Source organism: Macrosteles quadrilineatus, unplaced genomic scaffold, assembly GCF_028750875.1.
Source record: "Macrosteles quadrilineatus isolate MER2022 unplaced genomic scaffold, UCM_ALF_1.0 Scaffold_2__2_contigs__length_208266976, whole genome shotgun sequence".
NCBI classification, from domain to species: Eukaryota; Metazoa; Arthropoda; class Insecta; order Hemiptera; family Cicadellidae; genus Macrosteles; species Macrosteles quadrilineatus.
Genome location: NW_026542595.1, coordinates 186,921,958 through 186,933,086, shown reverse-complemented (window position 1 = coordinate 186,933,086; position 11,129 = coordinate 186,921,958). Strand labels below are relative to the sequence as shown.

At 33.1% G+C, this 11,129-nt stretch overlaps 2 protein-coding genes across 3 annotated transcripts; both read right to left on the bottom strand.

The window, feature by feature from the left end:
- Positions 1-2,002: 2,002 nt before the first annotated feature.
- On the bottom strand, positions 2,003-6,265 carry LOC128988161 (peptidoglycan-recognition protein LF-like). Its single transcript, XM_054409392.1, has 4 exons — positions 6,048-6,265; positions 5,256-5,545; positions 3,964-4,085; positions 2,003-2,290 (listed from the first exon to the last, which is right to left on the bottom strand). Exons 1-4 carry the CDS (start codon positions 6,048-6,050, stop codon positions 2,055-2,057), a joined length of 651 nt encoding a protein of 216 aa, XP_054265367.1. The 5' UTR covers positions 6,051-6,265; the 3' UTR covers positions 2,003-2,054.
- A 1,182-nt stretch (positions 6,266-7,447) lies between these two features.
- Positions 7,448-10,773, bottom strand: LOC128988095 (peptidoglycan-recognition protein LF-like). Of its 2 annotated transcripts, none has more exons than XM_054409299.1 (4): positions 10,687-10,773; positions 9,820-10,071; positions 8,414-8,547; positions 7,448-7,787 (listed from the first exon to the last, which is right to left on the bottom strand). In XM_054409299.1, exons 2-4 carry the CDS (start codon positions 10,065-10,067, stop codon positions 7,654-7,656), a joined length of 516 nt encoding a protein of 171 aa, XP_054265274.1. In that variant the 5' UTR covers positions 10,068-10,071; positions 10,687-10,773; the 3' UTR covers positions 7,448-7,653. The 2 variants fall into 2 exon arrangements, with proteins under 2 accessions (XP_054265274.1, XP_054265273.1); XM_054409298.1 differs by having other exon boundaries at positions 9,820-10,093; positions 10,687-10,756.
- Between the last annotated feature and the right edge of the window lie 356 nt (positions 10,774-11,129).

Genomic DNA, 11,129 nt, shown 5'->3' with positions numbered 1-11,129 from the left:
CCTTTTACTAGTAAAACATGAGAATTACTAGTTATCATCGTAGAGGGCCAATTCTTCGTGTAGTGGTTATTTTTTAATATCTAATCGTTATTGTATTCTAAATGGAAGTGTTGCAATTGCTAACGGATATATTTAGTTCTAATTTTGAAAATGTATCTATTTCATATTGGGAACCAGGGCCTGGTCTAATACTAAATTATAAATATTGTACAAAAAAATACTTTTCCCCTTCCCTACAGCAGAAAATCCGTGGTATAGTTACACCTCATATTTTCTAACCAAGGAACAAATCTTACAAGTTTAAGGAATTATTTTTGTAAAGTCCAATTAGGCAATGTATTTTCGCTAAGGTTTACTGCTGAGGGGTATATAATTTTGCATTAGTTTAGTAAACTAATTGAGTATACTTTTGTATTTGTTACAACTGGCCAAAAACATATACTAAATTTCCCATTTAAGAGAAGTGAAAATGCAAATCCCAAAGTAAGTGTTAAAAGCTGCCCAGCAGGACGTGAGAGTTATTTCATGTTGGGTAATGGTTTATACAAGCTCTGAATATTCGTATTAAAATGTGTTTGTGAGTTTAAAACTTAATTGTATTTATATTTGTTTGTACGTTTCTAATTATGAAATACAGTTATTCTTAGGCTTACGTATTTTCATACTTAAGATTATCAAAATTTTTAAATCTTTTTTGTTCACTAATAATTAATTCAAGTACTAAATAGTTAATTCAAGCCTTATTATTTAATCAAACTTGGTGAAAACCATCGATGCATAATAATCTACGGAATGTTTCCGTTACAAATATAATTTGAGTGTTAGCATTACTATACTGGATGGCTGAAAAGTAACCCCCATAACTTTTAACCAATTATTGAGATATTTGAAATATTTTGTGGCAACCTTATTAGTTATGAGGGGCTACAACAATGATGGTTAATTTTAATAACTTAAGCCATAGGGGTAGAGGTTAGCTAAAAGATTTCCAAAAGGAAGTATAGTTGAGTTTTGTATCATTTGACAGGTCTTGACGAAACTAAAGAATTGACATAAGAAAATAAAAATCGGACCACTAATAAATAAAACGACAGCTAAAAATTACCTTTAATCGTCTTAAAAAGCATTGTAACCGTAAAAGCATTTTTGCCATACAAATATTATTGTCTAAGTTTATTTTATTAACTTACAATTTTTATCAAGGCAAATCTTTTTAGTTAATTCCATTGTCAATAACATCTACGTGGTTAGTAACAGTGCCTGAAAGATCCCCAACTCCCCATAATTGTTGTAATCAACAATCTCTGCTCGTTTTAGGGTGCTATTTCGTTATAATTTATGTAATTTGTTTAGTTTCATCAATACCTGTAAAATTATACCAAACTCGACTGTACTTCCTGTTTGACAATTTTGAACAAAACCCTACCCCTAGGGTAACATTTTCAAAATCAACCATTTTTATTGACGCCCCTCCTATATCTAAGACGTATGCCACAAACCGATTTCAAATTGTTAAAATGTCAAGGGGAGATGCAAGTTAATTTTCAGCCACCCTGTTCAATGTGCATGTTAAGTTATATCTTTGTATCCAATAGTCAATGGTTTTATCAAACAAAAAACCATTCAGCATTGCCAATATATAACGTACATGGAATGAAATAATTACTGCTGTTTATTTATACAAACAATTTATAATATAAAAACAAATTCCCTAGTTGATCTAGATAACTTAAGTCTATAATTCTAAACCTGTCATTTTCAACATTATCTTAGACTAATATTACATTTCCGTCTTTATTTTTTTGACTGAGATAGTTTGTTTGACAAAAATATATTATAGCTTACAAGTTATCCGTTTACAATCAGTTTGACTAGGTTAAAAAGTTGAATTATAAGAAATTTGAAATCAACATGTTGGTGACTCAGTCCAACCACGTCCATTATGATTTACAACTGAAGACGGCCTTAACAAGGCCGTGGAAATGTTTAGTTTGATCAATAGTCAAATGTATAAAAAAATCTCCGAACGACTACAACCTTGGTTTGCGTTTAGATCACGTGGGATTGGTTGGTTTTGGGGGTCTGGGAGGTGGAGGGGGAGGCATAGTGGCCTGGAACGCCTTAAACTCCGGACTATTGTAATAGGCATCCAACCCAGCTTTGGGGAATAGGTAATACTCCTGCAACGGACACTCCATGTAGGTGTAATCCTCCGAAATAAACTTCCTCTGTTTGCCGTACTCTATGAGCTTCGTCCCCAAGTCAACCATCTGTGGGGATGGGTCTTTGTCTGGAACATTGTTAAACATTGAAACTGTTTATTTCATAGGTTTGATAATTTGATAATTATTTAATTTTACAGCCTATTTTGGGAGAATATGTATTCTTGTAGGGATTGTACAGTAATGTTTGAATTTGTAGGCTACGAGAGATGTATGAATACAACGAAGTTCATCACTAATGTCTATTCCTACTCTCTAAATTTACTGTACCGAACTAACTGGGCCATACTTGTTTGTTATTATTATGTAATACGAGTTTTTTTTACTCCAGACTACAAATAGTCAATTTGCATATTAGTTTGTATGGTTTTGTTTACGAGCAATCTATAGTATACAGGGTTAGTAAAAAGTGTGGAGACCCCCTGTTATTTTTTTAACGGCCCATACTAGAAAAACTAAACTCGGCACATCTTTATGACATCTTATGAAGTACTTTTTGGGCATAACCGTCACTTGGTGTACATCCCCAAAACGGGGATTTTGGGGGAAACTGAATAATTTCAAATACAAAGACCCATCGAGTCACCCCTCATTTTAAAGGTCCTGGTAAAAGAAGACCAACAACGCAAACTAGAGGTCTTTATCTCGATCCATTAAAAAATGGCAGCCAATTGAAATTCTCAGAAGTTAAATATAACTTACAGTTTTCCAAGTCTGGAGACCCCCTGTAAATTTTGTGGTGGCTCACACTAGGAAAACTAAACTCTACATACCTTTTTGGCATGTTATGAAGTACTTTTTAAGCCTAATATCCACTTTCTTACCAAACCCAAAATGGGGGATTTGGGGGGAGACTCAAAAGTTTTAAATGATAAGCCCCATCAAGTGACCCCTCATTTTAAAGGTCCTGGTAAAAGAAAACTAACAACGCAAACTAGAGGTTTCTATCTCAATCCAGTAAAAAATGGAAGCTGATTGAAATCTTTAGAAATCGGTAATAGCTTGTAATTTTATATTCAATCGGCTGCCATATTTTACTGTGTTAAGATAGAGACCTATAGTTTGCGTTGTTAGTTTTCTTTTATCATGACCTTCAAAATGAGGGGTCACTCGATGGGTCTTTGTGTTTGAAATTTTTGAGTTTCCCCCAAAATCCCCCATTTGGGGATGAACACCAAGTGTCGGTTATGCCCAAAAAGTACTTCATAACATGCCATAATGATGTGCCGAGTTTAGTTTTTCTAGTATGGGCCGTTAAAAAAATAACAGGGGGTCTCCACACTTTTTACTAACCCTGTATAGGCCTAATCATATTGTAAATTTCATATGCATTACATTTGGGGAACAGTAAGACTGAATCTTATAAATGCACGTTACATTGATGCTTTAATTATTATGGATCGCAAATGGAATTTCTAGTTTAAATTGATTATCAACAGGAATTGCTTCGGAATGCAGAGTTTTGCCTCGAAAATGTTTGATAATTTAAAATCCTATATTTTTTAAAAATAGCTCTATAGCAGATTTGTGGAATTTAAGCTGTTACAGTTTTCCAATAAAGTGTGAAGTGGGTTATCTACATTAAACAACATAACACTCCTAATATGCGAAATAAAAATTGGAATCACAACGTCCTTACGAGCCTTCTGCGCGCCTCTTAATAAAAAGTGTACACAATTTTCTTAAGTAATTCATCCTTAGTGGACGATTATGATGAGATAACCTATAGCTACAGCCTTACCTTTGAAGTATCCGAGATATGCTATTTGTAATGTCTCTTGCATGGCTTCATTGCCAAAGTTTATATATTTATTTAGCCACCCCCTTCCCTCATAGATATTCCCGTCTCCAGTTATAATGAAACTGCAAAGTAATAGTGCACCATTAAGTTTTTTTCTCAAGGTCACAGCATGGATAAGTATTTTTAGTTGTTACAGATTGCTTCTTTATTCTACTTATTACAGCTCTTAACTACTTCGTTTTACGTCGAGTCGTTGTCTATCACTGACAGTTTATGTTTGTGGAGAGGAGGTGAAAATGCATTTATGCACACTGAGATGCTCATTGGCCTCTCAGTAGTGCCGGACTCCCACGGGCTCAATGTCCCCGGACTACCGGCTAAAAAAATCCCCTCATCTTCTAGGAAACTAGCCTGGAACTGTTTGGCACATTACTTCGGGCTAGACCTTTTAAACTATGCCACTAGAGTTTAGTTTTAGAGCCACTCCTCCGAAGGCCGATCAAGATCGACCTTCTTATCCCGAAGTATGGCCTCGGTTTGAAAAATGATAAGATATTTACAAGAAATGTTGATTATATCGGACCGTTATGTAAATCGTGAGTATTTTCATAATCATTCAGTCGACTCTTTTAAAGTCATCGGAAATTATGACTGTTATTATTTAAAAAAAAAACTTTTAATACTTCGCAATTGCTCGAATTCGAGCAATAGGTACACTAGTTGCTTTTAAATCCATTCAGCTATAACATTCCCAAGTTATACATAAACACGAGAGCGATCTGGTCTAGAGGTAACGCGTGAGATTAAAATCCCTGAGGTACTGGGTTCAAATCCCGCCAATCGCCGATGGGTTTAACATAAAGTGATAATGCTGCAATCCTCTAGGCATAACCTGAAGTGCAGGGAAGTGAGGTAAAGTGGAAACATTCAATGGCACACTTAAGTGGTGTCTAGCACTAGTGCTAGTGTCTAGGGCAAAGTCAAACACCACCCCTTGCCCGCACGTACTACACCGCTCATGGTGGTGACCCTGTACCTTGTGTGATAGAATATTTCCGCACAGTGCTAACTGGTTGGGCTCCTTCCCAACAAGTCACAAGTAAATTTCTGACACAACAGAAAGCTAGAAGAAAGCAGAATTTGCTAGAACAGAAAGCGCACGGTCGTCCCATAAAGTTTATTCTGTACCTTATTTCTCTGTTACTTAATTAATGTAAAAATAGTCCTGGGCAAACATGCTTAAGGTTTAGGTGGGTCATAAAAGAGTTGATCTTTCACAGTCATATACATACTTGAACGGAATTTCAGGCCACCCCTTGAACACTACGTTTCTCTTCTGCAACTCCTGCACATGTACGACGCAATCCTCCATGTTACTACATTCTGGACTCTCAGAAGACACAAAGCAGATCTTCTTGTGAGGTTCCGCCATCTCATTCAGCTTCAACTCATTAGGCTGGACGCCAAACCAATATCTTCGTCTGATCAGAGGTATGGTGATGTCACACGAAGGGTATTCCCTGTAGTTATCCTGTGGATTTAACTTGGTTGTTTTCTTTTTTGTCCTCTCATAGCCTGAAGCCTGAAACAAGATAACCGATGATGTAATCTTGTAAATTAAAGTAATGCAGTAACTGATGGAAAATTGTGATAGGTTGGATGCTTGATAACTTTTACGAATGTGACATTGTGTAGAAAACGTTTGTGGACATTTAACTATTAAAAATTTATCACAGTAAGCCAGAGGTAAAAAAAACTAGCCTTAGCTTTAATTTTTTTATAAGTCATAAACATCAAAATAAAATACAATTTTATACCAGAAATGCTGTATGTTAAAGCCAAATATTTCTTTTGAGTTTTACTGTTGGTGCATCTATAGCTAATAATATGAAATCATTACAAATTTGTATCGATAAACATGATTCTAGAAGGAAAATAGAAGCAAGCAAATTTCCTTCTTCTTCAAATTAAAGCGATGGGGGAAAAATAAAAATAATTGATGACTACTAGATAGATACAAATTATAAATTTACAAGTACAGCATTAAAATAGTATCCAACCTATCTATGGTGAAATGCACTCACCATTTTTGCAAATGATCAGTCGTGGTTTGAAGTTTGTTTCTAAATTTATAACGATAGTTTCGTCGTATAAGGTCGTAAAACAGAATTCCGTATGCTAGTGCTATGTTCCATATGTAGTGTGTATAATGTAATTACATGAATGTTATAGAAAAGCTGAAATCACAGTATAACAGATGTACAGTATAAGATAACTTTACAAAGTTCGTATATTCAAATCGGTTATTTAGTAACTAACTACTTAACACTGTGTTAATAGATAAACACATTGTTTATCTTATGATGAACTATTAACGCTAAGACAGCCAATGATAATGGAAGAACAGTTGTGTATGTACTCTGATAAGTATGTTGTTGCATTATTGTTGACTCTTAATTTAAAATGCAATTTAAGCTTCTTGGCCCCGTTGCAAGGTGCTGGTATAGCGGTTAGTTTGAAATATATTTCCTTGGATGGTAAACATTGAGTTATTTTTGTCTGATCCAAAATAGTAATGCAAATATTTTGCTTTGGGTATATTCATCCAAGGATATAACGATATACATCCCTGCCTAAAATGAATTAAACTATTGAAATAGTTCTAAAAGAAACCTAGAATCAGATTACAATTTTACTAACATTCCACAGATTATAACGAGTGTTGATGAATTGTTAGTTTAAATTGTACAAAACTATGCTGGAATGATGTATCATCAAGGTAAAAGAAATAAACTCATACAATTACACTTAAATTTATACATAACAGACTTCTAATGCATTGGACTGGACCAAAATAAACTTTGTTTTCTAAAGTTATTCAAGTATATGAAAGGATTTAACAGGATCAACTAAAAGTGGATTCATCAGTAAGTTCCCGATGTGGCCTTATAATCCTCCATTTTGTCTCTAAGCTCTTAATACTGCAGTCCCAGGAAAGTAATATCTAGATTAATTTTTATTACTTAAACAAATCATAATTTGTTCATAGAGTATTCAGAGTGTAAAATTGTAGTACGTAACAATATGAACAAGATAATATGCAACTTAGTCACGTGTTAAGTACTTGAACTATTAATTTTTTAACCGTAATTTGTTATATTTATTTGTTAAAGTTTTTTAAATCTGTGATAAAAAAATGTTAAAAAAATACAACACTGTTTCAATTTAATTTGAGAAAGTATATCCAAATAAGGGAAACTAAACTAAACTGTTGAGAAACTTTGTTACTTTAGGCAATTCAATTCTCAAAGAGTACTTCGGTTTACGCAAATATTACGTATATAAAATGTCAAATTTTAATGAATGCCTCACTTTCAAATATATCAGATCCATTTAGTAATTTAAATACTACGTTTAAGGATTAATAAATTATACACATCCAGTTGAAGAAACATGTCTATAATTAAAAATGTACAAGGAACGTATTACCACTGTTCTTAAACTTAATTGATTTCAAGTAAGTTAATACGATCTGTTTAATAGTCTTCATCTGAAGCGAATGATACAATCACATTTCTAGCATCTTCATAGTTAAATCATTTTAAAGTTCACAAACGCGTTTAATCTATAATTTATTGACAATTACATGTACAGTTGACAGTTTGACTTTCATCAATACTTTGCAAGTTACTAATCTCCTTCCAAGATTGGTGTAAAGTCATTCAGGTTGAGCACTTTTGGACAGGGTTGAATGTAATTTTCCTCTAAAGCATAGTCTATCAGTAACTTCACTGTTTCAAGCAAGTAATCAGGAAGTTCATCATCTGAAAATAAAATCTGATAAACAATATCCAAAGCCGGCCTATACTGTGTATGCTGGAACCTGTCTCCTGAGTCCTGACTATCAGTCTACTAGAGGACTGTCCAATGGTTTCATGGCCCTGAGCTCCTTGGTTACGGAGAGGCAGGATACAACATTTACCTTACAGACTTCTATCCTACATTCCACATATCCCATTGACTAAGTGAAAATTTGGTTACTTAATAACCTCAAAGATTACTTAACTGTCTTGAACATAGTCATAGGCTGAAGTAAAATTAAACTGTATGAACAAGAAGATCAGAAATGAATAGGTGTATACCTAATCGGGTGAAGAAAGAATGTGGTTATATAAAAATCTCGTTAATTTTTAGCCAGCTAATGCAGTCTTAGTTCTTCATTTAATTAGTAATAAAAGTATAGGTAATAGTAATACCAAAGATTACATATTACAAGTACTTTAGTATGTTGTAAAATTTCAAGTAAAAACAACGTCAATAAAAATAATATTGGTAAAGGATTTCACTTATTTTCAACAAAAAACAATATTTTCAATTATAAACATCAGCTTAATGGATCTCAAATTGCGTGATAATACTGAAAGTTTATAAACGTCTATGTAATACATACGTGATTTGAAATTTCCTATGTACCCAATATCAATCGCCTTTCCCTTCATCTTTTTATTGATCTTGTCTAAACGATCTGCTTCCAAATGCCATCCTCTTCCTTCGTAAACGTTGCCATCCCCTCCAACCAAAAAGCTAAATAAAAGATTATATCCTATAAAATATAAAATAGCTCATTGATTTAATTGTTAAATAACGTTTTAAAATGACAAATTCTCATTTCACACCAGTTGACATTTTAACTGGAAAAATAAGTGTATTTAAATGTTAAAATATGCAAAAAGAATAGTTTTACTTAAATAATGGCAAATAAATACTAGAGACTTAGTCATATCATAGCACAATTATTGTAACACTAAACAATCATGAAGCAAACTGCGTGTTAAAATGAAATACGAACGGGTTCGCAAATTTGAGATGTCCCAAATAATTTAAAAACTATGCAGTAAACAGTTTTTTCTACAGTCACCTGACAAAGTGGGCTTCCTTGCACTGATTATAGTACAGAAAGCTGCTAATTGTTGCATTAACTTTCTTTTGCCATACTCCAGTATTCTAAACAAGCAACATATAACAGCGTGCTTTTATTATGCACGTAATCCGTATACGCTTGAAAATAAGCTGGCAATACGTCTTAAAGATACTACGACTACGATCATCTGTTGCAGTGTTTCCCATTTCGTTCAACGTTTAGATTTAACCTAATAACCTAACATAAAACGTGTAGGAAAAATATAATGCGTAAAACGAGTACAAAGGGTCTTTGCTGCACTCGAGAAACTTTCCACATTCGCCTGTGCGGCTCGTGCGTAAAGATTTCTCTCATGTGCAACAAAGTGCCACTTCTCACACTAGTTACACAAATAACTATTTCAGTTTTCAAAAGTTTAAGTTACGGTACCGTTTTGTAATAGATAAAAACCACCAAACTCTTTACTTGGCTGAATTTTTATTAACATTTCTATTTTACACCAATTGCTTTAAAATGTAATTGAAATAATCTTTTACCAGCCCGTAACCGAAAACTCTACCAATATTACTTTGACATTTCTCATTACCCTTGACTATTGATATAAATATATAACTTATAATAAATCTTTGCTAAAGCTTAAGCCGGTTTAAAAATACAAATTGTATTACAGTACAATTAAGCTACGGATAGAGTGAACTGATGACAATACTTTTACTTCTGTCAAATATAAAAACTTTTCAACCGAGCCAAATTGAAAAAAACCGCATATTGTAAACTAAAAAATCTTTTAAGCATCATAGTACTATGAATAAAAGATGTAAATAAAACAAAAATTGACTACAACTTGTCATTATAGATGGTATGCCCGTTTAATCACTAACTATTATTACTATTTCTTAATGTTGAGTATACAAAAGTCAAAGATTACAACTTACTTGAAGGGCTGGTCAGCGTAATTGTTGTCAATGTATTTCTGTTGGAACTCTTGTAAGATTGTTCTGCATTTGTAATCCAATCTGCAGCCGCTAGTGCATGTTATCCCGTACCTAATGTACTCCACAGGTAGTTTAAGTTTGGTCACTTGCCCGTTGATTGGCTGTGCTTCCCATTCATCTCTGGGTATTATATTTACAGTGGCCTTTGTTGGCTTTTTACTCTTGGTTTTCTTATGGACTCCACCCATGATCCTAAAGAAATGCAATGGTAGGCCTAACAAATATTTGAAATAAATTAGGTTTGTTTGAAATTTGAACTGGTCTATTGCAAAAATATTGAGGATGATCAGGTATTTATTCTCACTTTTTGCTTTGTAAATTAACATATCTTGTTTTTATGCAATTTAAAAAATATATGTCATACAACATTTTTCTTTATTAAAAGAAGTTCGAAAGCTAAAAAATACATCATCTGAGACCCATACATAACGGAGAGGTTAAAGTTCCGTAATAATTATGTTCCAATTTAAACAGGGTTGATTTTAATTTTTGTAACGCCATTAAATTATAATCCAATTCTTTGAGAATTTGTTATTTCTCGACAAACTTTCTGATACAATTGTGTTGACCTAAGTATGTTTTTTTCTAAACTCTTAATCACCCTTTTAGGCACATTTAATTAACATAAGCACCTTAAGACATAAAGGGGAGAGCAGACAGTTTTAGAAGAAAGTTTTATTTTAATTTTATATTTTAACATTTGTTTGGGTAAAATATAGTATTATATGTGTTTCAAAGAATGTATATATGTTAAAAGATATGCAAATCTTTGTATCGTAAAATGATATTTTAATTAGTAAAACTTACTGAAAGTATTGTGTAGGTTAAGAGAATCATGTGCGTTTAAGATTATGGGGCACATTCATCAAGATATCTTTCACATATTTTAAGACAATCCAACACTCAGGTTAAGAAAAACAAATCTTTCACCCTTTAATCAACAGTTCTATAGTACATGTTTTGATGATTACTGTTAATAAATCGACTTAATGCTAGCATTGAATTTAGATAATGAATTAGGTATTGCTATCTAAATGGCCCAGTGGTTTACTCCCGTTTTTTTATTCAAGTAAAACAGTAGGTCAAGCAAAGAGTGTGTTACCTATGCAGTATTTTTTGTGTGGATTTTTATACAACGATAGGTGATTTTTTACGCTAGACTCTAGCCCGGGATTGTTTTTCACATTCATTTTTCATTTTCACATTCATTTTTCACATAAACTTACTTCAGGCTAGGGCTAGGCATTAGG